Source organism: Megalops cyprinoides, chromosome 5, assembly GCF_013368585.1.
Source record: "Megalops cyprinoides isolate fMegCyp1 chromosome 5, fMegCyp1.pri, whole genome shotgun sequence".
In the NCBI taxonomy this organism is placed as follows: domain Eukaryota; kingdom Metazoa; phylum Chordata; class Actinopteri; order Elopiformes; family Megalopidae; genus Megalops; species Megalops cyprinoides.
Genome location: NC_050587.1, coordinates 30,161,079 through 30,187,208, shown reverse-complemented (window position 1 = coordinate 30,187,208; position 26,130 = coordinate 30,161,079). Strand labels below are relative to the sequence as shown.

Genomic DNA, 26,130 nt, shown 5'->3' with positions numbered 1-26,130 from the left:
GCAGCTATAGAAATATGTCAGGGCTAGGTTGGGGAGTTGAAATAACTATTATTGATGACTGGATTTGAAAACACCTGATTCACATGTTTTTAACAGTCTTCCTTTTTAATGTTTTTTTTTTTTTGGTCTCAGGATGATTAACTTATGAGAAGCTGTTACCTACCTTGGGGTCCTCATCACTTGAAAATGTAATCAAATTCTCTAAGGTATTCATGGGTAGTGTTTCTTAAGGTTTTCAAAATTGAATGTTAACAGTTAAAAGGGTGCATTAAAACTTTTTTCATATTTTTATGATTTCAATACTGACTTCATATTAAGCCCAACTTTTAGACAGAAACTGTGTTTGATAGGTGTAGGTGCAGGTCAAAGAAATTGAGTCACATGGTTCACAAGATTCTAGCTGAGTTGCTTAATACTTTACCTACCTACCTTTACACAGATTCACTCACAGTACCTGTGTTTTTTGTTTGGTTAGTTGATTTTTGGAATGATATCTCATTTGAGGTTTTTAACAGGGCATCCGGACAGTCAATGTTATTTTGTAATAATGAAAGCTAACACCAGCTGTAGTATTTGTTAGAAAATGTAAGATTGACATAATTGTGAATTAAAACATGGGAGCTACATGTTGATTCTGTTGAAAATTGAATTGGTTTTCAGTCATCTAAGGAAATATCAAAAGCTGAAAAAGAATATAATGAACACAGACACTGTCTTAGCTTCTCCCACCTATTCCACCCCATTCCATCCAAAGACAAAGAACCTGTGTCACTCTTAATGAGAGCTTCCTCCTGATAAGCCAGTAGAGTGCTATAGACATACACTAAGAGTTATTGGTTTTTAATCACAGCTTCCACCTTTGGGCAGGGTGTTATATTTGGAATAGTCCTGGAATGAGTCAGGTTTGAGCAAATGAATGTATGTTGGAGAACCACTTTGTTTAATTAACGTTTCCTATTTTTGTGCCTCGGTTAGGTGTTTGTAGTGACCCCTTGCAGCCTGACCTAGTGCCAGCAACCTGAATAAAAACACCCCTACCTCCCATGTTGTCATGGGCAATTAGCAAGCTTACTTGGCTGGTGATACACCAGAATGCTGTGACATGCACATCCCACCCTCAGACAGCAGAGAGACAGCACCATTGGGTACAGTGAATAACTGTAAATCTAATTTCACCTGTGCAGTGCAGAAAGGTGCAGCGAGGTGGACGGTTCTGGTGAAGGGCTGTGGTCCCAGTGTAGCTCCTCTGTGGGCCATGGCAAGGTAAAAAATTCCCTTGTTATGAACATATGGTGGTGGGGATTGGACAAACAAGAAATCCCTGCAACAAACATGGCAGATGGGTTATCTGACCAAGGTGTTGTGCACTATGTTTCTGTTTATCTGTAATTATTTTACCTTACATACATTTTACACACCAGTGATCTGTGTTACTGGTTTTGCTTGGGATTGCTCACAACTGCACAGCATGAGAGAATAACTACCCAAACCACCAACTATCCACGTCATCCTGCAAGTTATTACATTGACAGAATATTGACATGTTTGGCTAACCGTGTGTGAGTTTTTCAAGTTTCATTTGTGAGTGCTGAACAGTCAGGGGAAGCATATGAAATTACCGAGAAGTAGAACCTTGTGAGCAAGTATTAGGGGAGACAGATTATAATGATCATAAACTAGTGATTGAAGAGAACCTTTTCATTGTGTTTTTGATGAGTAACAGCCATATTTATATAAGTATGCCCTATCATCATCTTTTGTACTTGTTTTATGTTGTAGCATAGCAGTACTTCTACAGACATCACATTAAATAATTGTAATTATAACAAAGAGAGCTCACCCTCCACAAACGAGGTATTCCCACAGCAATGAAATATCATAACACAAGTCATATGTTCTGACTTATTGATTCACTGAGATGCCTGCAAAATACATGATGGAACAGCCCTTGATTTTACTTGTTCGTCATAGAATGCGACTATCTAACGTTACTGTCCCTGTAGGCTGTCCTACTGTACTACCATTTAAATGACGTCAAAATAAAGCACACCCCTCTTCAACGACATAGCTCTACAGTTCCATATTGTATTTATTACAGAATCCCCTTCCTTTGGACATAAAAAAACAGATAGGTCAAACTTATAATTTAAATTGGTTCATTTTGTTTTATTGCTCGGTCGTTGTATTTGATGGAAACTGTGTCACCGTACAGTGGCATATCATCGTAATTAGATGAAATGGTATCGAAAATTCACCTGCGTTTGTCGACAAAAAAATACAAGCATGCCCCTTTAAGAGCGTGGTTACGCTGACAGGCTCCGGGTTCTTAATGCTCCAACAACAGATCCAGGATCAGCTAACCCAACCCTAATCCTGGCACCAACCATATATGAAAAAAGATAAAGCTGATTTAGAGTCAGTATTTGAGAACAGGCTATCGACACCCACCGCTGTGTGAGCACTTCGCGCAAGCGCTCTAATGTCATTTTCTCCTGGTTGCCTCTTCTTACTCCCCTGATCTTCTCCCGGTTTCAGCTATACGAAATAACTTGGTTCCTTTCAAATAAAAACAAATAGATTTACACATATCACCTATGAGGTATGGCAGCGAATTTCGGGAAGATCTTAATCGGCATATATGTGGAAATCAAACGAAGCGATGGTAAGTGGCGTCTGATCTGTCATCAGTTGTTACAGAGGTTTGTAGATTAAATTTTCATTCGCTAGGAGTTGCCGGAGTATCTTTGTTGCTGAGTAGTGGACAGCAACCGTTGACACTCCGTGAGACGTTGCTAGCTGTGAACCAGTGAGATTTCCATATACCCCGTCTTATCTTTGCCTCGCTTTGGCATGATGCGATCTTATTTTCCGTGGAATGAACATACGCTGTAATAACGCGTCAGTATTGCTAGTTACCCTGCTAGAATGTACTGGTGTGAGTTTTACCTTTTTCTCAAAAAACAGCTTAACAGCTAGCTAGCTGACGACCTTATTGTATTGAACCTGACGTCATTCGGCTAACCAGATAGCCAGCTGGCAAGCAGGACCTTGCACAAAGCGTCGCTATCGGCATACATGCATTTATGCATCTGCTTACTTAGGTAGCTGCCCCTGTAATTGTTTCCTTTTCAAAATATAGCCAGCCAGCTAAATTGCAAAATCAGACTGAGTAGAAAGCTAGCTAGCTAAAAGCCGGCTGTGCGACCTCGCACTGCAGTTGGCCAGTTAGCCCACGCTGGATAGCTGTCTGTTGCAATCCGAGTCCATACCATTAGCATTACCTATTACCAGCTACTAAATAATTTGCTAACAAGTAGACGTGGTGTAGCTAACCAGCTAACTGCTTGCCCACCGTTAACGAAAAGGGACACTTCCAAGCAGTGAACAGATGGTGATGTAGCTGTCTTGTTAGGTAGTTGATGATAGCGCATGTGCAGTCCATTTTCGCTAACGTTACTGTCTTTAGATGGACCTTCTACTGGTAGTATTTTCGCTAACGTTAGCTAGCGGGCAAGTCAACGCTTAAAACGCAAGGCGAGCCTAGTTGGGCGTGAGACATGGCTAGTTAGCTGATTCTCTCGGTGGACTCATGGAAAATCTGCATGGAAAGACAGTGACCTATTTTGAGGCAGTTGATGGTGTGCATGGCTTAATTGTACGTTTTTTTCCCCAAGATGGGTTCAATCGAATTAAGAAACGAAATAAAACACTTGGTTTGCGGAGGCCACGTCCAGCACACGAGATGATTTTTTTAAACGTTACCCAATTAAAGGTGCACACCCCTCTGTTATGGATGGAGAGAATCGACTATGTTTAAAATGAGCATACATGCAGGCTGCGGCATAATATGCAGTGAATGCATACTAGTTAAGTGTTGATGTCGTTTGAAGACCTTAGGACAACACCCTTCTGCCATAAAACCAATTGTAAATGGTCTACCTAATTGGATGTGTTTTGTAGCTGACAGTTAAACCGTTAGCAACATACTTTACCTTGGGCTGCTTCGCGATAATGCGTCATCGAGAAATTAGATGTGCATAAACAATTACTAAACGTATTAACATTAATATCTAACTTAAATAATTTAATAAATCACCTGCAAGATATGTTCCTGGACCTGACACAAAAGATTGACCACACAATAAGCTCCATAGATATTTGTCTTTCGTTGGTGCAAAACTGTTAGTTGGGAGATGAATTATGTATCCTGGGGGTCATTGTGAGACCACTTAACATTGTTTGCTATAAAGAAACGTTCAAAGAAAGGTTTAGTAATGGGCAGTGGTATGGAATAGCGGTTTGAAATTGCCATTATACCCTTAAAGTCCCTCTCCTTTGCTCTGTATAAAATTCAGTCATGAAATGGTTATCAGATTGTGTATGATGTAAAATCATAAGTATCTTATGTCACCAGGGGAAAGGGCGTCTACTGAGCAAATGTATGATGTAATGTTGGGTAGTGTGGTATTTGCTTTCACAGTGAACCTCTAGTTAATGCATTGGCTTGTGTACTGTAACTAGGGATTCACTCTGGGTTACAGTGTTGTCATTGTGAAAAAGAAAAAAAAAGTTTGCCCTTAGGGCAAGCAAAAGAAAAAAGTAGATGTGTTGTTTGACATGCCTAGGGGTGTGGCCAAACATGTTACATCTTAGAGAACAGTAGTAACCCCCAAGGGTTCAGGCCCAGTCTGAAAGCATACCCCACCATACTGTTACACTAAGGTTTTGAGACTAGTGGGTTAGAAGCCTGTCTGCCAGAGCATTGGCATTTTAGAATGGCTGAGTTGAACTTCATGAGTTTATTACATTATGACAGCCCCCACCAGTTTCAGTGCTCCAGTTCATTTTGATTTTGCAGCAAGGACTTCTGCAGATATTCATGAGAGAAACACGCTTTGTCAAACACACCCACTGACATAATACTTTACATAGGTTCTCATTTTGTGTTTTTGATAGAGAGTTTCACTCTTTAATGGAGGCATTGGCTTTGATAAAAGGGTATAAGAGGAAACTTTGAGAGAAAATCATGTTGCAGGGTCATGTGGGCCTGGTTACCATTTTCACAGTTCTTGCTGAAGCCAGCCAGTACCATAACGCACAGAACCAGCAGATCTCAGACGGACCCCCACTGCCCCATACTAAAGCACAGGCATTAGGCATTGTTAGCATGTGGGTTGATTGTTTCACTGCAGGGCTTCAGAGTGACAGAGTTGCCTCATTCAGTGCTGCAGTGATATGCGAATTCAAGCCCTGGCACCGAATGGAAGCATTGTCGACTGAGAGGGCATTAGGTTATTATGATCTGTTTAAGGGCGATTCTCAGCATGTCATCCATTAAGTCACACTCTCACCTCAGCTTTCAGCAAGTTGCCAGTATGTTCCCACCATTTGTCCCAAAGAATGGCATCTAAAACTGACTTAGCTTTTATGAACACCATGTCCCAGCATTTCTTCAAGGGGTGTAGGTGGTAAATGAAAATGGGCATTGCAGGTTTGTGGTAGCAAATAGTAATAAGAATGCTGGCACTTTCACACTTTGCGGCTGGGCGTGTGCTGAGTCACCTGGCTTGGTTTGGATCAGCCAATGATGGAGCTACAATGAAAGCCTACGAGGAGCACTTTCAGTAAGGTGCTAAATTATGTGCATTTTCACCATGAACAGCCATGGTTCACTTTAAAACATCATTGTCAAAAAGTGAACCATGTGTGTTCATTTAAGAAATTAAAGCACGCACTGATTGAAGAGGGTTGAATCAGGTTTAGAACAGTTTGTGGGCATTTCGCTTGTCGAGTTTGTGATGACCACGATCTGGTTTCACAGCAAAATCTCAATTTCCTTCCACAGTGCAGTACACTGTGCTGTTGGCATGTGGCAGTCCCCTTTTCTAATGCTTGTGCCATGAATGGACAATTGATGTCTGCAGCAAGTCTTTTTTTTACAGATTCCCACATCCAGACCATTTATTTTTTTTATGGAAATGTTGAAATTTCTTATCATTTTTTGTTCAGACTGAATGCACTACTCTAGCTCACTTCCTTCCTGCCTGCCACTCGTCTCCAAAATGCACTGTAAAGTTGTCCATTCCCCATTTGGGCTGGTAGAAAGATTCTGGAATACTGCTAAAATTGATAAATATTCAAACTACACATGATAAAGCACAAAGTATCTCAACACATAAAGACTAGGCTGTATGTACAACTTTGCTAAGCATTTAGAGTCTGTGTAATGAAGTGATCGAGAATGGTCATTATGAATGAGTAACAGTTTAATCTGCATGTATGATTTACAATAAGAAGAGAAATGCATTCTGGGGTAAGTATTATGGTTAGGCCTAAATAGTTTGAAGTGGGTTGTGAAACCACAAAAGGGTTTCCTAATTGCGTGTATTCATAGTTGTTAAGGCAAAGAGCTGTTTGGTGTGTATAACTTCGGAGGAACAGCATATTGCATCTTAAATTCACTGTGAAGTTACCTGTTGATTTTCAGCTTTGAAAACCATTAGCAAAACATGCCACAGCAAATATCCATCATGGGTTTTGTGAAACGGGAATCTCCCTTTTTTATTGGCCGCAAAAGGGTTAGTGGACACTGCAAATATGCAGTCTGTTCAATGGGATTTTCCCTGAGGTCAAGTTAAATAAATGGCAAAGGGTATGTTGTATTTGCATCCAGTTATAAGCACTGTCAATTTGCAGAAATAGGTACTTTTTCAATGACTAAAAACCCCTGAGTCATCAAATTAATACACCTTTTATACTGTCATATGAAAACATTCACATACTTCATGGAGTAGTTCATCTTTAAATCTTGAAGAAGCCACTTAAGCCCAGAACAGTCAGTATGATTTCCAACCTGATAATGGCCAATGTGAGTCTGTTACGATTAATGCTGAAAGGCTGTACTCATAGTGAAATTGCACATCATCTTTGTGGCTTGGATTCTGCAGTGTGTCAGGTTCAGTGAAGCTGTAGTTGTAATTGCTCTTGTGAGCACCTACAAGCTGTGCGTCAGTTTCCAGCTAATTTTGGTTAGAAGAGCATTCAGTGTTGGATTTCACCAGCCAAGCTGATGAGAATAGCCGACAGTCAATTAGGAACGACTTCTCAGCAACAGAAGCAGTGAAAAATCCAAGAAAACATCGGAAACACAACAGCAACAAGATGGGGGGCACCAATTCAAAAGCACTCAGTGGATGTAAGTTGAAGATAAGGAGTAAATAGTGTGGCAAGAACAGAAATGCTTTATTTGACAGAAACACAGTGGGGATAGGAATAGCCATGGGGCTCGGCAGGAGGGGAGAGTGGTGTTCTGTTCTGGACTTAAAAACATCTGAGCAAACTTTCAAGAAATAGCAAGCTTTGTTGCTGGATCCTAAGATGCAACTACATGCAAGTACACCCTAGTTCCTAAATTCACTTGTTGGGTCAGCAGTGACTTTCAGCAGTTCGACATTAACCAACCTGTTTACTATGACAGATGTGCTTGCGGCACACTTGTTCATGATTTTTGACAATCATATGGTGGGGTGTTGCATGGAGTGCAGGTAGTCATTTTCACCAAGTGCATGCATTTGTTTTGCATTTCCTCTTAACTGCATGGTACACTGCTCCTTTTGAAATGTATCTCCTTCACAAGTGTGGACAGCCTTTGGATAGCATTTTAAAGGGCACCGTGGACTGCTATCTGAAAAACCATCAAAATTTTACTTCAGTTATCTTTTCAAATATATACCTAATTCAGCCTTGAAATAAATGACATGCCAACTGAAAAGATGTCAATGAGAATGGACAAAAATTAAACCTAGTTAAAGTTGTTGAATGGATGTAACACATACTGCTGGCGGGTTAAGTGTTGTATGTCCAGCTGCTTTCCCTGGGTTTATGAAGCCTGAAGAAGAAACCTAGCAACCCTTTGTCAACAAACTGGCCTCTGCAGGTTGCTGTGTGGAGGAAAGTAACGGCTTTGACATTTAGTTCTGCTGATAGTTTATCCCGTGTGAAAAAGGAGGCGAAACGAAACAGAGGCCGCGAAAGTGATCACATGGCACCAGCTGGACCGGGTCCACAAGTCAGCTGGTGTAGCAGGGAGATTGGATTCCAGCTCAGGTAGAAGCAGCAAGCTATCGACTGCTGCCCATCTGCTCCAGTGTTTGGTGAGACAGGTGTTGTGCCAGAGCGTAGCATGGAGACTTCAGCTGACAGAGCTGTCAAACATTTGCGTCTGAATCGCATTGTGCCAAGATATCAGCGTACCTCACCCGTCACTCCTTGCGCGGGTTGCCTCTGAAATAACAGCTTGCTGTTGGCAGGCTTCAACTCTGAAACTGTCATTAAATGTCTGGTTAACAGATTGACTGACTTTTTTGTGTTGTGGGGCCAAGCTTCTCCTTGCAAAGTCTTGAATTTTAGCACTGCTGCCTATATGTTGCACATCAGTGGCTTTCATATAGCTGATAATATATTGATATAATTTAGATTAAAAATCTTCATCAAGGGTACGATTGTGTTGAGATTCTTACCCAGAACCCTGTGGACAGAAGTCTTCTTCCTGATCTGCTACTCCACCCTGTCATTCAAACAAGCTACACACTGCATTTTACGCTACGCTTGGACGCAGTGGCTGCTCATAGTTGCCTGTGGGATGTGTGTGTGCTACAGCATACCTCACTGCATTATGTGTGAGGCTGCTGGTGATGTCACAGCAAACTGGCACAGTATAGAAGGTGGTCTCTATATGTTTTATGTATTTCATTATGTTGTATGCAAACTTCACTGATCTTGAAGCATCAGTGCCTTTTTGACTGGCGTTGATTGGTTGAATCCTAGCATTTTTTTTTCTTTACATACTGTGGACCTGCACATGTATCCATCATGCCTTCAGAGCAGATCATCTTTGACATGAACCCAGAGCAAACCGGAAAGAAGGCTTTCTAGGATTATGCATTTTTGTCTAGCGGAGCGATGTAGGTGTTGACCTTATTAAGCTGACAGACAGCAAATGCAGAGAAAAATGTCAGCTTTGCTCTTCACAGTCATGGTTGTTTTATTTGACGTATCATTAACAAGGTCATTGAGGTTCTCTAATTCAGAGCCCAGTGGAAACTTCCATATTTGAGCCGTTACGGTAAATGGCATGTTGGCTGTAAATAACAAAATGAAGCACAAACATTTGAGTTAACTGTCGATAACTCTTAAGAAAATATTTTAAAAGAAAAAAGTCATTGCGAAGTGGTCAAAAATCCCACTATCCTGGAAAAGCCATAGAAAACAGCTGAAATCTGAAATATAATAAAATTCATCCTTCCTTTCTTTCTTGTACAGTATGTGAAATATGTCCATCTTTCTTGCTCACTCGATAGCTTCATTTACAAGTTTGTTTTCATGGGCTTACTGTGCAAGCTATATAGTCAATTTGTTTCCAGTAGCAGTAATATAAAGTGTACAGTGTACACACTGTACTTTGTGCTGATATTATTAACCATGTATGTATGGATGTATAGCTATAAGCATCCTTCCTCTTTTTCTTGGGAATGTTCACGCTTCAGCTAATTATTTTAATCAATCCACTTATCGCTCGGAGTGTTTAATGCTTGTCTGACGCTTGTTTGATGATGTCCTGATTCTTCAAATGTGCTTCAGGACCAGATCAACTGAGTCAAATCTGGTGAGCTGCTGCTCATCACACACTGTTATGCCATGCTTTTGTGGCCGTGGGCAGCATACCCACCCCAAGACGTGTGACTGTCCATGAGTCGGGCCTTCTCTTTTTGTATTTTTATCCAAATTACAGACACTGTCGTCACCAGCCTGACCAATAAGTGGAAGGAGCACCCTTCTGGAAGAGAGTAAACAGGATAATGTTGTTATCTTCAAGAGAACTCAGGAAGTTGTGGATATTTCTGTCCATTGTGGCTGTTTCATAAAGGAACTGAATTTGGTGTAAAGTGAGGAATTCCTCTCTGGTTTCGTGACCTTGCATTTGAATAGAAAGCAGAACTTAGCACATCACATCTCCAAGCACCGAGAAACATGTCCCATGTAGAGTCCCTTTAAATATCAGTTTTGAGGTGGTGATGTCTTGGATACAGTAACCATGGTGAATAAACCTTTCTGTAGCAGGTTCCCCCTACTCTTTATGCCTGTCCTCTGTGCTGCAGGTTCCTGGTGAATAATATCAGATTGACACACATGGTTCATGATGAAAATACCTTCCAGAATTTGCATTCTATGTGTTTATGTATGCTTTTGATTTGAAAGGTATTGACTCACATTCTACAATAACAAGTGATTGAAAAGCTTGGATTTGTCAGGGTACCATTTTCAAGGATGTGTATCTACAAATTGTGTCTAATGGCAGACAATTGTGCATTTTCAGTCTTTTGAAAGGATCCTAATTTTTTTATTTCATGGTTTGATTGCTTGTGATGGGTTTACTAGTGTCACTAGCACAGATTTTGTTTTATGCTTTTACTGACCTCACTAAACAGAACCATAAAGCCAGTAAGCGCTTTCTCCTCTAATAATAGTTGTTGGTTTGTTGTAATGATTTCCCCCAAGCCAACAGGGAGCACACTGTTAGGTGTATGCACAGCTAAAATAAGAAAGGGAAGGTGCTGCAATGAGCAGGCATCAGTGACTATTAATAACACACACACACACACAGCTGTGACAGAGGTGTGGAAAAGGCACTCATAAAACACTTAACTTCTCAAATAACACTGTTCCTTCCCAATAATGAGCCAAGCGTTAAAGAAGTAGGGTCGGTAACTTGCGCTGTTTAAAAATATTCTGCAAAGATGGATAATGCCTTTAAAAACAGTTCAGCAGCTGAACAAACCTGCCTGTAATTTAGTAGCAGTGCCGGAGTTGACCCCCTCCATGCTGGAACATTATCTTCCACAAAGCCTTTGAAAGCCTTATCTGGAGGTTACTGGGAAATTCTTTGCATGTTAATTCAATCTAAAAATGTAGGTAACGTAAACATTCGTGCAGTAAGCAGAAGACTGCTGCTGCTTCCAGCCCCAGAAATGTCACTCAGGGAAAGCCAATAAGATTTATCACGCGGTGTGATGCTTTTTTGAGCTGCTTCACTGGAATTATGCACCACTTTGTGAGACCTATCTCCAGTGAAATATAATAAAGTATAAACAATCTGAAACAAAAAAGCTCAGAACTCCTGAGACCCAAAGCAGTACATATATTTGCAACCCCTGAGCACCTCCAAATACAGTGTAATCATTTTAGTAATCTTAAAATACTGTTGTCCACATTTCTGTGTACAGTTGGGATCTTGCATGCCGCTGCTTTTATTGGATTAAATGTTATGTGCACATTACAGTATAAAGATGGCCTTAAGCTAGGCAATTCAAAGGGGTTATAAACACACAGTAACTGGTTCAGTTAGCTGTGCTCTTTGTGTCAGTGATGTCACTCAAATCCTTATAGATTAAGAAATGAATACAGAGTGCATGTATCAGCTTGTCAGCATCTGTTGAGAACCGTCTTGTTTGATTTGCTGCAGGACGAATACATCAGGCGATGGTCACGTCTTTAAACGAAGACAACGAAAGTGTCACGGTGGAATGGATTGAGAATGGAGACACCAAAGGGAAAGAGGTGGGCAAAAGAGGGCAATGTCCCAGCAATGCCATTCTGTGGTACTGGCTAAGAACATACTGATGAACGTTCAGTGTAAAAGACATTTCCATGTCAGTGGGGGTAACACATGTCAATGGGGCCTAGTTTCCACTGTATATATTTCTGTTTTGCTGTGCAGGTTGAAATAAACGCTGCCATAGACAACTTATACCCAGTGAAGAGAGATGCCTTGGGGTGGTCTTAGCTGGCACTCTAAGGACATTGACCTCCTATAATATGCCTATTCTGAACAAAAAAAACTGGTACTGGCCTCTATGTGAGTTGATAGTCACATGTTCAAGTCACGCATACTTGTCACTAAAACATATGTTCAGCATCAGATGGAGTGTGACTTGTGTCAGAATAAAGGAGATTTATTCTAAAGCAGCTTTTGCCTTGATGCCATTAAATAGCCTTTTTCTTCATCTGTAAACAGATTGACTTGGAGAGCATATTTGCACTAAATCCAGACCTAGCCCCAGATGAGGACATTGCACCAAGTCCCGAGACCCCTCCACCGCCCGCTTCAAGTTCTGTGAAAGTTAATAAGATACCCAAGGTCTGTATGTTACATTTTGATGTGTATTCTGTGTTTGCTTATGGGTCCTTCTTTGCAGCATCTGCAATGGCAAATCTGAATTGAACTGTCATTTTTGAAATGTTTTTTAATTTGGTTTCAGTAGGTTTGCTCAAGGGCACTCTGGCTTATACTTTATTACAAATATCATTTCTTACTGTTATCATATTTTCATGTTTACATTTACATATTTACTGTTTAATTGTTGTAGAATATTATAAGGCAAAAGGCTACTGCAAGGGACACACCAGGTAGCTGGCCTTTAAATGACAGATTGATAGTTATGATTAATAATGTTCTCTCTCCAGGTTCCCTCTTCAGATATTGTGTCCATCCATGGTTTTAATTTTAAACTGTTTATTTGTTTTTATGTAATTCATAAAATGACCATTCAGTGACTTTTAAAGAGAGGTCTGTGTAGAGCTGCCTGTCTGTATTCTGTTTAAATGCATTAATTATATGGAACCTCATATCAAAGGTTACCTGATCACTTCCCAGCGTATGACTGGAACAGACTGCTCATTAACACCTGGTCTGCCCTTTTTGACATCACACCAGTCTGCGTGTGTGTACTTTAGATCTCAGAGTTCTGCTCCATTCATCCTCCATACTTCTTCCCAGTGTTGTCACAGCATTCTGCTCTTTATCCATGCAGGTTGTTTTAGAAAATAATACCCTGCAGATTTACCTTTCCTGCCATCTTTCTGAAAAATGTTTACAATATTGGCTCCAAAATCAATGTGTCTGTACAGAAATGGGCATTGTCAGTGTTGCAGAACTTTTTAACATGCAAGGGAATGGCTAGATTTGTGTTAGTCCCATTACTGCGTGATAGATGTTGTGTCACTTCCCTGGTGGCATTTGGGGGATGGGGGGAATTAACTGCTGAATTTATTAATCTTCATACAACATCGCAATTCTGCCATAAAACAAAATGTCACATTACTTCTAATGGTCTTAAGCATGGTCTAAACAGTCAATATTCTTATTGATCAAACATCAACATGAGTTGGAATTCATCAGTGAAGAGGGTTTGGAGCGAGAATGAGTGCAAGACTTAGTGTCACACAAATAGCATTTTTTGGCATCTCATTAATTCCACCAGTGAAGATGAGCTCAGTATGCTAATGTTCAGCTCCACTCACACGCTCTGCTGCGCTGATGAATCATACTGTCCGAAAGCTAACCAACAGGCCTATAGTTACTGCCCCGGCTAAACCAGTCGGATCTGTCACACCCTTTGAGTACTTTCGCAAGGAATGGATGGGATTCTGGGTTCATTACTCTCTTTAAAGTAGTCCAGAGTTTTGGCATTCAGATGCTGGTCTGTCTGTTACATCTGCCCAGTAATGTTATAGTGTTCAGTTACCTTTAAGAGTAGATCTTTGTGCATTTGATTTTGTCTTAACATTTCTCCTGTGTGTTTTGTGTTCTGTAGAACCGACGCACAGTTGCACCCCCTAAGAATGAAATTCCTAGAGATAACAGAGGTAAGTGTTAGAGTGGCTGTTTGGGGAACAGTTCTAGCCGTGGCAGCATGAACAATTTCAAAATTAATTTCCTCTTGGTTTCTTTAAATATCTTTTTGTTTGTTCCTAAAACATACACCTGGGCCATGCTTTAACTGGGGCTCATTTATTCTTCTTTTAATTATCTGTTAATAAGAAACTAACAAAGTCTAAGGGGCTAATCCTGGCAAGTTTTAATCTCTCCAGAAGTTGATAACGGCAGTACTCTTACTGTTCGCTCTACAATGATGACAGTTTTTATTAGTATTTATAGTAAATAGACACCACAGTTGTTTATTTCATTGAGTGTTGACATTTTCTTTCTTAGTGGTAAGTAAAGTGGTTTTTACTGGGGTGTGCCCTTTACTGTTATGAAGTGAAATAATTTTAATCTGCATTGATTTTTCTTTACGTTACAGTAAGTGTAAATAATATTTAAGCACTGGAAATTCAGCAAAATGTTTCTAGGACTTGAAATGATTACCTTCTAAAAATCACGGCATGTCACATACACTGGTGTGTCCTATACAGTGGCAGATGCAGTAGCTCTCCTAGTCCGCTGCATCGACTTTGTTCTGTTCTTTGTTCTCATGAATTTTTCAGCCTCTAAAGATCCATTTTCGCTCTGTAAACATGGCTCACGAAGTAGAAGTGCTTGGTTTCCCTCACTGTAAAAGCACAATATCCTTGAGAGGGTTGAAAGGCACTAAAGAAGCACAGGTTTTTTCCCATTCATTCATTCATCCTTCAGCACTTAAATGCAGTGCACTGACAGACGTGACATTACGGAAAAACGGAGGAGTCCGATTCATGGCTTCCTTTCTGCCAAACACATGGTAGTTTTTAAGAAATTTGGCCAGTTCTCGTCTTATGATGAAAGGGAGATTTTCAGCAGCTTGGCATTGAGCATTTAGGCTACCAGGGCCAACATCAGAGTTGACCCCAAATACATAAAGCCGTGCAGGAACCCATTGATAATTGCTTTTTGTTCAAGGTCAGAACAATATTCAAATTATACATTTGTCATGGATTTTTTTTTTTTTTTGTCTGTTGTTTTGACAATAGCATCTGGATTATAACCCGGGGTTCATAAAAGGAGACAAAGAACACCTGTAAGTTTTGGCGCATGTAGCGACTGACCTGGTTTTTGTTTCTGTAGCTGGGATGACCCGAGCCCGGCCTGCTCAGCCCCTGGAGCAGGCCCCACCGCCCCCGGCCCCACAGCCCATACAACAGCAGACCCTGCAGCAGCAGCAGAACGGTATTGTACCGGATACACCGCCACCCTGGCAGGCATTGAAAGAAACTGGTCTCCCTCAATGAGTGAATTCTCTCCTGAGGGTTTGGGCCCTCAATACAATCTTTATGTAACGTTCCTTTTGATTGTTTCTTCAGTCTACAGTCAGCGTGTTCAAAAACTGGTCAGAGCAGTGTTTTATGAGGGAGGGTGCAGGTCTGTCTGAGCAGGCAGCTGGGGAACAGAAAACTGCTGTCTGCATGTGTTGTGTGGCCAAATTCCCGGGTGCTGGTTTTAGCCAAACACAATGCATTCAGAGCGCTGAGTCACACCGTGGCCCGGCGTGCTGGAGTTACCCTGCCATAGGCCACAGGAAACAAAGGCCTGCTTATTCCCCCGCTCCTTCCGCTGTGATCTGAGGACAACGGCTCTGCGATCAGAGTGTGGCATTGCTCAGTCCTGCTCTGTTGCTATATCCAGGGCCCAGATGGAGTTCACTATGAGATGAGAAGAGACTGCCTCCTAGGCTTTGAATGTTGGGTGTATAAACAAGCATGTATCTATTGAAGCTAAACCAGAAACTGGATTGGAGCCCACATATTTTAATTACATTCATTTGATGAAAGCATGTGTAGCATTTTTTTCCAGATATTTACATATGTATGTATTTGCTCTCTCTCTTATGCTTGTTCTTGTTGTTCTGGATTGTTTTTGTATTTTCTTAGGATTATCAAGTCACATAAATATAGAGCTGCAGTGTGTTTAAGCATTCACAGCATGATCCTTTTCCCTTATATATTTAAATCTTTAAAAGGCACCTTGGGTTGTTGTAGATAAAACCCAGGGAATGTTTTTGGTCAGACATACCAAGGATTTACAGAACCATGTCAAAAGGGCCATTCATGTGATGTGAGAACTGAACTTTCCCTTTCCCTGGGGTTCCTTTCCACATACTGTCCAGCCTTTTTTCAGTTAAAAAAAAAAACTCCCAACTGTAGCTGGACATTGGTAGCCCAGATAGGTAGATTAAAAAAAGCAGTTGTATGGTGTACAACTCTCTTCTGAGAGAAGAGCGCGGGGTGCCTTTTAGCAAAGAGTGGAGGGAATGAGAGGGTTGAGTGAGAACAATGCCCGGCTCTGTGGATGTGAGAGAATGGAGAGGTGGCAGCCACAGAGCGTCAGCTGCAGATGCCGCCCCTCCTCGGCGCCCTCCTCCTGGCACGGCAGATTTCCGCGCTGGCACGGCCCGACGGTTGTTGGCGGGCTCGCCGGGGCGTCGGAATCTGACAGACGTCCAGATGCAGGGCGAGGGGGGGGGGGGTGGGTGGTGGGTGGGGGATCTTTGAGAGCGCGCGCTCCGCTCATCTCTCAAGGGCCGCGGCCGTTTTGTTGTTTTTTTGTCTTTTCAGCCCGCAGGAAATCCAACTGCGTGAAGGAGGTGGAGAAGCTGCAGGAGAAGCGGGAGAGGAGGCGGCTTCAGCAGCAGGAGCTGAGGGAGAAGAGAGCACAGGTGGGAGGGCACCCTTCCCCCTCCCACACCTCCCCTCCACCCCCAGAGGGCCAGGATCACCTGTCTTTGACCTCATCTTGACCTTCAGTCATGCCCACGTGGAGAAAAGAGCAAAGATTGCAGTGTCTGTGTCCACAGCTCACACATTTCTTTCTCATTTTTCATCCTGCAGGATGTGGACGCCACGAACCCAAACTATGAAATCATGTACATGATCCGGGACTTCCGAGCCAGCCTCGACTACCGGCCTTTAACCACGGCTGACCTGGTGAGCAAAAACAAGTCGAACTTTTTAACAAGGGAGCCAAATACACATCGACTGCTGCGCATACATACTACAGAATCACACAGGCTCTTACAGTCTGCTCCTGCAGTGCAAGCTGTACAGTTTTATCTTCAGATTGTCAGTTTGAAGCTTTTCTTTCTTTATGCAGTAAAGCATTATTAATCCACATTTAAATCCACAGATTGAAGAGCACAGGATATGTGTGTGCGTCAGGACACGTCCGCTTAATAAGAAAGGTAAGCAGACCTCAGTGGCACACACGTGCAGGTCCCTCTCACTTTCATGAAACATTTCAAATGACTGTTTGCTTATGGTTGCATTGCATAGTTTCCGCATTGAGGCCTGCACTGACACCTCACAGTCTGACAGTCATGTTCTGTATTCCATTTATACAGCATGTAAATAACATTACACCATGGAATATCAGATGCAGATTTTGTTAGATGAATTTCATTGTGCAAAGGATCAGTTGATCTGAGGTTCCTTGCTGAGGGAAACAACATCTGGGTATCCCACAGGGGATTTAAACTTCATATCCAGTGCTCTAACCACCACACCACAGGGGGTTACCAATGTAAGGCTTGTGTTAAGGCCTACCATCACAAGTTCAGTATGCTGTAGCATGGAGATGAGCTGGTAGGAACCAGGCCAGACAGCCGTTACAGGGATTACTCAGGCCTGTAAAGCCCATACTTATGCTCCCAAACCAGCTCTCCTTTGGCTCCAGCAGGACCTCTGTACTGTATATAGGCAAAAGCTGGCATTGGAAAGGCAGAGAGCACTCCAGTGCCATTTAAATACATTAATAACATGAACATATTGGCAAGTTTTATTTGTGTGCCATGATGGTAGACTCTGTTCATTTTCCACAATGCATGCTTACACGCTTACATTTTTTTGCCTCCGTGTTACAGTGTAACAGTGTGGATAGATTGAGTGGGTCCCGTGGCAGGTTGTTTTGACATCGCATGCACTTGTCGCGTGGGATCAGGAGGGTGCTGTTGGAGCTTGGGTGAGGGATCATTGGCGTCCTGCTTGCACTTCCAGAGCTGGCCATGAAGGACCTTGACGTAATCACCATCCCCAGCAAAGACGTGGTCATGGTCCACGAGCCCAAACAGAAGGTGGACCTCACCAGATACCTGGAGAATCAGACGTTTCGCTTTGATTACGCCTTCGACGACACCACCACTAACGAAATGGTTTACAGGTGAACGTTCCGCTTCCACTAAAGAGATTTTTTTTTCTTTTTACCTGATTAAATATTTGACACTGTAAACCCCCGAGGAGTGGCTTTTTGTATTGCCATGAAAGCTTGATTCAGGGTGTGTTCATCATCCAGTTAGGGTGACATCACCAGTAAATAGGGTTGCAGAGTGATCATTTAAAGAGAGGTGCAAATGCACAGGAAATGGACGTGCACATTAGATGACTTCTTCACTGTCGCCTTAATTGAGCCCACAGACTGAGCTGCCTTACCCGGTCTGTCCACAGGTTCACTGCCAGGCCGCTGGTGGAGACAATATTCGAGAGGGGAATGGCCACTTGCTTTGCTTACGGACAGACAGGAAGTGGAAAAACACATGTGAGTGTAAAGGGACAATGAGAGATACTAAAGAAACAGCCTTGAATGTCTAGTCTGGTAGACATGCTTACATAGAGAGATGAATCACCTAAGTCTGTTCCGTAGATCTATTAATGATGCTCTGGGAAGGATGATTCTCTGGCTGTTTCAGCAGCATGTGGTTCAGAAAACCCTGTGATCTTAAGTTAAAGGTGGTACCTCACACATTCACTGCTCTGTTTCAGACAATGGGAGGAGATTTTTCTGGGAAGAACCAGGACTGTTCAAAAGGAATCTACGCACTGGCTGGTATTGTTCAGAAGATCTTTTCATATTTTTTTTAAGTTTTTGTTGATTGATCAATTTAAGATTTTATTTTGTATTACATAAATATTTGATGGCTTGGGAAGTTCAGCTTCAGGTCAGTTAATTTTGGTTTTAAGACAATATGCTACTTAGAAGCTTGTTGTTTGATCAAATAAAATGCTAGTTTGACTTTACCAGTTTCTCATGTTTTGTTGAAGGGGGTTAGTGTTAAAAATGTGTTTGTTGCTTCATTAATCAGTCAAAAGCAAATTAGTTTGACTCTACCAGTAAAAGCTGCTCTGATTCAATGAAATTCTGTTTCGTTTAGCTCGGGATGTTTTTCTCATGCTGAAGAAACCGAACTACAAGAAATTAGATCTTCAGGTGTATGCAACGTTCTTTGAAATCTACAGCGGAAAGGCAAGTGACAATATGTATCGATCTCCTGTTGAAATGGATTTGTTAAAAGTGGGGAAAAAACGCTAAACACTTAGCACTAATATACAGTTTAATTTAACATGTAAACATTAACAGTGGTGCTCATTAGGGGTTCAGCTGGTAGAGGGACCCCCTTGTCTCACCACTCCTCAGCATAGTCTGGTGCCGCTGCACGTGTGGAGAGGGTGTCTCTGAAGCAAGGTTAATACACACTTGGTGATTCCAAGTTGGGGTGAAAATGTTTGAAAGCATGAATGCTCATTTTCATTTAAATATTTGTGATAGTTGCACAATCATGTTTCTTTTGAGGTGGTGATTTTTGCAACCAAGCAGATTTGTTTTGGGTGCAAAAAAGCAGTACAGCTCACTGCAGTGAGAAGCAGCTCACTTGATTGCATTGCATGGAGCTTAGCTATGCTGTCCCTAGTCGTGATGCAGTTGTATGTTTGGGTGACACAGTTGTAATGGTTCGGCTGCTCTTTCAGGTGTTCGATTTGTTGAACCGGAAGGCCAAGCTTCGAGTCCTCGAGGACGGGAAGCAGCAGGTGCAGGTGGTGGGACTGCAGGAGCGAGAGGTCAAATGCACAGAAGACGTTCTCAAGCTCATTGAAATAGGCAACAGCTGCAGGTGAGGGAAGGCAGTCAATGAAATAAAACATTTGCCACATCTCAGTCGTATGTGTGCCCCTCATTTTGTAAATTCTGTGTGTTGACCACAGTTTCAACTGTCAGCTCATGCATTTTTTGTGTGAGTTTTTACTATTACATTACATTACATTATTAGTATTTAGCAGAAACTCTTATCCATTACGTAGGTTACAGTTTTCATTATCCATTTATACAGCTGGATATTTACTGAGGCAACTCTGGGTTAAGGGTACAGCAGCCATGCCCCTGCGGGGAATCAAGCCTTTTGGTTAAAAGTCTTGTTCCTTACCACAATGCTACACTGCCACTCTTTTTCCCCGCCCTGTGGTGGAACAGGACATCCGGTCAGACGTCCGCCAACGCCCACTCGTCCCGGAGCCACGCCGTGTTCCAGATCATTCTGCGGAGGAAAGGGAAGATGCACGGCAAGTTCTCGCTCATCGACCTGGCGGGGAACGAGCGGGGGGCGGACACGTCCAGCGCCGACCGGCAGACGCGACTCGAGGGAGCCGAGATCAACAAGAGCCTGCTGGCGCTCAAGGTCAGGTGCACACGGCGTGAAGTGTGGAAACATGTCGAGCGTGATCTGTGCTTCATGTGAACGCTTTCGATTGGACTGTTCCGTGGCTTCGGTTTTAATGAAACCGTCTGCTTGCAGGAGTGCATCAGAGCCCTTGGCCGTAACAAACCTCACACTCCGTTCAGAGCCAGCAAGCTCACGCAGGTATTGCGGGATTCCTTCATCGGAGAAAACTCCAGAACATGTATGGTAAGTCATCTTCACTGGCTGTTGTGATTGTTTTGTTCCGTATATGTATAGCTATCACCCTGTATTTGCAAATCAGATAATTGCATACTCTGTTTTAATGCAGCTGGTCCTGTTTGAATCCCACTAAATATACACAGCACTTATTCTTGTATGTGCATGCTTAGGTTAAGTGCATAGCATCAGAATGGTGCTGAGTATATGCAATTATCAGGAGTCAACTGCAGTTATATATGTTATAGAAATGCAGGATGGTTCATGTAACTTAGTGCTGCTTTCACTAAAGGAGAACAGAGTACGTTTCAAAATGCAGTGCTTCAAGACTGTTACTGCTTTTCATAAAGAACATAGTTGCTGTACTCATATATAAAGGGCACCCAGGGCTGTTGTTTGAAAATCCAATATTTACCTTTTACTTTGGCAGGCATAAATGCGTAGTTTGTCCAACAGAACACTCTCCCTGGATTTAATATTCTTATAGAACAACTTCGGGTGCCTATTAATGGTCAGAAGGAGCACAATTCTCTGTGTTTTAGACTAACAGTAAAACGTTCAGTGATAATTACCAGTGGGATTTTTTTTAGAACACCCTCATTTGCATCCCTGGAAAGGCCTTACTGTTCAGTTGAAAGCTGAAACTTGTCTTCCCCTCTTGGACAGATTGCCACTATCTCTCCCGGAATGGCGTCCTGTGAAAACACATTAAACACACTGAGATACGCGAACAGGTGCGTATAATGGCCCTCCATGGGAGCCATCTGTTATTAGAATGTCCCAGGTGTGGAGCAGAGTGCAGTGTTTCGAGGAACAGAAGTTAATGGAACTTCTTTTATTCACTTCCACTCCTGTTTCCTTTGACTTCAGTGCATTCTTGTTGATATATTGTTCTTGCATCTTGTTGCACAGTCCAGTACAGTTTAGCCCCTTGTTCACCCAGGGTTTCATTGCCATAGATATCGTCTAGCCTTACCCAGACAAAAACCTAGGAGCACTGAGCTCCTTACACAGGAAAATGCCAATGTGCTGACAAAGTGAAACCTGACCCACATTAGGTTTACGGAGATCTTGTGCTCAGCACATTTTTGTTTCCATGAATTAACCGTTCCATTTTTGATTTTTCACATTTGAAACAGTAGAACGATAGAATCGCTTTCTGGCCTCCCGATTTAAGCCACACCCTCTTATAGCACAAGTAACTTAAAGGGAATAAAGGTTTGTTCACCCTGAAGGTTTCCCTCTCCCATTCAGTCCCCACTTTCTCCCTCCCCTCTATGTGATTCTTCTTGATAAACACAGCCCCCTTCCTGTCTGAATAGTTCTGCAGATCATTACCACAGTTTGATGTCCCTATGATCTTTGGCTTGTAAATATGCCCTCATTGAAATGATAGCAGTGTTGCGGGGTGGTCTGCGGGATGCTTCACTTCAAAAGTAACTACTGCAAAGCCGGCTTTCCAAGCCCCTCAGCTGTCGTTACTGATACCTAGACCAATATCCTGCAGTCAATCTTATCTGCCTTTACTGAACATCAATTTGAATGCACAGCTGTTGCTGGACTTTGTCATGTGAGCTGTGATTTGGATGCTGAGCTTGCCATTAAAGCATTAAAGGGCACCTAGAGCTGTTCATTGAAATATCTGTTCTTTACCCAACATTTGTATGAAATACATACCCAACTGGAGCTTGTAGTAAATTTTAAAGTTTCGGGACAAGTCAAAAAGTCTCTAAAAAGGAACCCCAAGGAAAGTGCTTTATGGACATAACAGGCACAGATCAAGTAAACGGCCTTTACAGACCTGACTTCTAAATTCTTTGTCCGTTCAGCCACTTTGCAGGGGTTTCCTCTCTTGTAGAACAGTACTGGGTGCCCTTAAAGCAGGGGGTTGTGGGAAGCAGTCTCTGTCACGTGGCCGTATTCCTGACTGGCACCTCTCCTCTCTTCTTGCTTCTGTGCGTCACCATCTTCAGGGTAAAGGAGTTCGGAATAAGTCCCTCGGACATTCCCTTCTCCCAGAGCGGCGGCAGTCGCTCTGAGCTGTCACCCACCTATGAGTATGATGACTTTGTCACTTCGCCCAGCAGGTCTACTTCTTTCCGTTTCACGCCAAAAAAGCACCTCCCTTCACCTGTTTTGTTTTTTTTTTTTATTTTGACTTTTTTTTTTTCCTTCCTCTTCATTTACCACAATCATGGCCTGCCACGTTTGTAGAGGATCGCGCATTTTGGTTCTGCTCCATTTTTTAACAAGAAACTCTACTTAAAAAAAAATGACTCCTTTCTGTGTCGTTTCTTACATTTAAAACAGTTGATGTTCTTGTTCCCTCCATATTTCACGTGTCTAATTAGTACCGGTATTCTGGAACTGAAGCGCGTCCTCAGTGCATGTCTGACCTGGAGATGAAGCTGATTCACTGATCTTAATGTGATCTTGGTAGCTGATTTCATGCCCTGCGTTTGCTCTCAGCCTGTCCAGATTACATAAGGATCAGGCGATCAGGCTTCATCCCCAGTGAACATTGACACCCTGAGGACTTGCTTCAGTTCCGGTTCACCAGATTTTAAAGGCAATGTGCAACATAACTTGAGTTTCCCTTTTTCCATGTTTCTGTCCTACATTTCTGAGATGTGGCATGCTCTCACCCTTTCATTTCTTGCACATATTTTTACCATTCGCTTGCTTGAATTTCATTTTGTACCTTGGATGTGAATGGATTTTACAATGACTGTAAAAACATGAAGTACTTGGTCACAATTCCTAGAATTGTGACCCCATTGGTCAGTCAGGTGTCTATGGTTGGTGCCATTATCTTTATCTTGCTGGTTGTTCAGCTGGAGATTGTAAGGAACAGCGCTGAACATGTCTTCTCTCTTCTCAGAGTGAAGGAACTGACGGTGGACCCGAACGCAGTTGTAGAGGGACGTCCCAACATCCATGCAGTCAACCAGCTGGATGTGCTGGAGGCGCAGTGGGGAGTGGGTAGCTCCCCCCAGAGGGATGACCTGAAGCTGCTCTGTGAACAGAATGTAAGACATGCCCCTCCCCCCAACCACTAGTTTCTTCAGTTGCTTTGGCTACATATTGCATATGCCATTATCTGTTACCAACCATTATGAAACATAAAAGGTGAATCTTGGCAAAGGTTTTGATGAAGGTGCACACCTTTGGGAAGGACTTCAAGAATTTCGGTCCCACCCTTTTTAACTATATTGTGTTTCAGTGTGTCCTAGCCTTGGGAAAATTGTGTGTGCTGGTTTTTGTCCAAACAGTTACGTTTTATTTGGAATGAAGTAAATACTGTTCGTGATCTGACAGCTGACAGTTTAACTACTTGAAGTTCCAAATGAAAGGAATATGTTAATGATGGTGTGAGCAAAGTAGTAGTTTTTGTTGATTTGTACCCCGTTTGGAATGTAAACCAGTGTACAGTCCCCATAGGACCAGGGCCGGGACTTCTGAGTGTAAGTGGAGCACGTGCGTGTGAGTGGTGTGTGATGGGTAATAATGTGCACTGTGTCTGACTGCACAGGAGGAGGAGGTGTCCCCTCAGCTCTTCACCTTCCACGAGGCCGTGTCACAGCTGGTCGAGATGGAAGAGCAGGTGCTGGAGGACCACAGGGCCGTTTTCCAGGTGAAACTAAACTAGCCAAGCCCCGCTCCTCTGTCTCTGATACTGGAGATGTGTGGATAAAACACACCTTCCATGGCATTAAAAGGAGTCTAACTGTGTGGTTTTCCCATAGGAGTCAATACGGTGGCTGGAAGATGAGAAAGTACTACTTGAAATGACAGAGGAAGTGGATTATGATGTGGAATCCTACGCCACTCAACTAGAGCAAATACTGGACCAAAAGATTGAAATTTTAACAGAGCTGAGAGGTAACTGGTTGCTCTCTGAGAAAATGATTGAGTACGACTAATGAATGGGTCTTTTTCATCTGTGGCATGATTATCAGAATTCATATATAAATGTTATAAACCACGGAGCATGGATTTATTCAAATATGTTGAGCAAGACCCCTTCATTAAATGAACAACGAATTAGAGCAAGACAGTGAGCAGCACATTACATTACATTCAGTTAGGAGACGCTCTTATCCAGAACGACTTCCAGCACAAAAGACCACAAGTGTATCCGTTCAAGTTGAATGAGCAACAGTGTCAGACCAGGCTAACACTCCCAAACCACAGAGTGTGAGCATAACACTATCCAAGCACATTGTTTATGGATGAGATGAAGTTTTACATTTGGTAGCACTACCCTGATCCGAGACCTCTCCTCTTCCTCTCCGAACAGATAAAGTGAAGGCGTTCCGCTCAGCGCTCCAAGAGGAGGAGCAAGCCAGTAAGCAGATCAACCCAAAACGGCCACGTGCCCTGTAGGATGGGGCCACCTCCTCTGACAGGCCGATAGGAAAACGGCCTCTAAACCCGTCAATGCGGGTTGGGAGAACCTGGTTGCACAATAAATCTTTACAGAGACTTTTTCCACTCGCAATACATTTTTGTGTTGTACATGAAAATACTTCCATGGTGTTAAGTGGTTTTCACCCCAGAAAAAAAACTGTATACAGTAATGACTAGAATTTTGGCTTCTGGTAACCTCTGTTAATCGTGTTATGGTTTTATTATGAGACCTCTTCGGGCAGGTTTAAAATGTATTGCATGCGCAAACAACCAGCTGTGATTGTAATTGAGCATCCTCCCCATAGACATGACTGTGTCTTGTCTGTCCGTGCTGTAAATAGCTTTCTTTAGGGTCCGGCTGTCTTTTACCAGAACGCCCTACTGCAGTCAGACGTCTGAATAAAGCAGCATTACTCGCCAGTGTACATTCACTTCAGTGTACCTACTTCTACGTGTTTTTACAACCCTTGTCTAGTTTACCTTGGTTTTGTGCCATGTCGTGTTTTGAAAAGGCTATCAAGACTATTGCATAGAGGCATTCCTTTTTTTTGCTTTTAATACTGTAAAAAGTTTTTCATCTCATTTAACACTATTTGTAAAAAAAAAAAAAAACTAAAGGACAAAGTATTAACATGTATAGTAAATGCAACAGATTTTTGGGGATAACTTTTACTGGTACAGATGTTACTTGATGTGTGCACCAGATGTAAGACTGGCTTAACGAATAAAAAGTCACCTGTTTGATTTCATAATGTGAATCTATAATACGTTTGAATATGACAAGCAGGCAAAATTGCCAGTACTTGTTGCCAGTACTTGTATCTGGCAAAATTACACCTAAGTAGTAACTTTGTTCAGATTGAACCCTTTGTTCATATCAAAGATACTACTAGGGATTTTTTATGTAATATCATGAAGTTCCAAGTGTGTATACCTGTAAATACAGTGTCGAAATTCATTAACTACAAAACTCACCATGGTCTAACAGTGCTCACAGAAAGATGTCCTCACCATCTGGTGCCTCCCATAGTTCTTCAATGTCACGCCATCATAGGCGAGTCAGAGCAGAGAAGGGTTCAGGAATATATGCAGATGAGGTGGTGTGAGCCACTTGGCCAGCCAGTGCAAAACATTTTGATCATTGTCAAAAAATTCAAGTACTGCCACCCACCGTTGTCTTTTTTGCCGAAACCTTTTTGTCACTTTGTATCATGCAGGAGTGTTTATATGGCAATATTGAAGATTATTT

At 42.3% G+C, this 26,130-nt stretch overlaps 1 protein-coding gene across 4 annotated transcripts; it reads left to right on the top strand.

Moving 5' to 3' along the window:
- The first annotated feature begins 2,487 nt into the window (after positions 1-2,487).
- LOC118777916 (kinesin-like protein KIF2A) lies at positions 2,488-25,575 on the top strand. 4 transcript variants are annotated; one of them, XM_036529171.1, is made up of 21 exons: positions 2,488-2,662; positions 11,522-11,616; positions 12,074-12,196; positions 13,653-13,704; positions 14,882-14,983; positions 16,369-16,469; positions 16,642-16,737; positions 16,937-16,991; positions 17,803-17,965; positions 18,250-18,340; positions 18,565-18,628; positions 18,954-19,045; positions 19,549-19,691; positions 20,048-20,252; positions 20,370-20,480; positions 21,138-21,205; positions 22,445-22,528; positions 23,353-23,500; positions 24,004-24,105; positions 24,218-24,353; positions 24,772-25,575. In XM_036529171.1, the coding sequence occupies exons 1-21, from the start codon at positions 2,602-2,604 to the stop codon at positions 24,855-24,857; spliced, it is 2,178 nt and encodes a 725-aa protein (XP_036385064.1). In that variant the 5' UTR covers positions 2,488-2,601; the 3' UTR covers positions 24,858-25,575. The 4 variants fall into 4 exon arrangements, with proteins under 4 accessions (XP_036385064.1, XP_036385063.1, XP_036385066.1 ...); XM_036529170.1 differs by having other exon boundaries at positions 22,445-22,558; XM_036529172.1 differs by lacking the exon at positions 2,488-2,662 and adding an exon at positions 7,103-7,195 and having other exon boundaries at positions 22,445-22,558.
- Positions 25,576-26,130: the final 555 nt, after the last annotated feature.

What these genes read in the sequence shown, in the direction of transcription:
- LOC118777916 (XM_036529170.1), top strand. Translation starts at nt 2,602, where the DNA reads ATGGCAGCGAATTTCGGGAAGATCTTAATCGGCATATATGTGGAAATC. An exon ending in ACGTCCGCTTAATAAGAAAG is followed by an intron (nt 16,992 to 17,802) that starts GTAAGCAGACCT and finishes TTGCACTTCCAG; the next exon opens with AGCTGGCCATGAAGGACCTT. An exon ending in TTTGTCACTTCGCCCAGCAG is followed by an intron (nt 22,559 to 23,352) that starts GTCTACTTCTTT and finishes CTCTCTTCTCAG; the next exon opens with AGTGAAGGAACTGACGGTGG.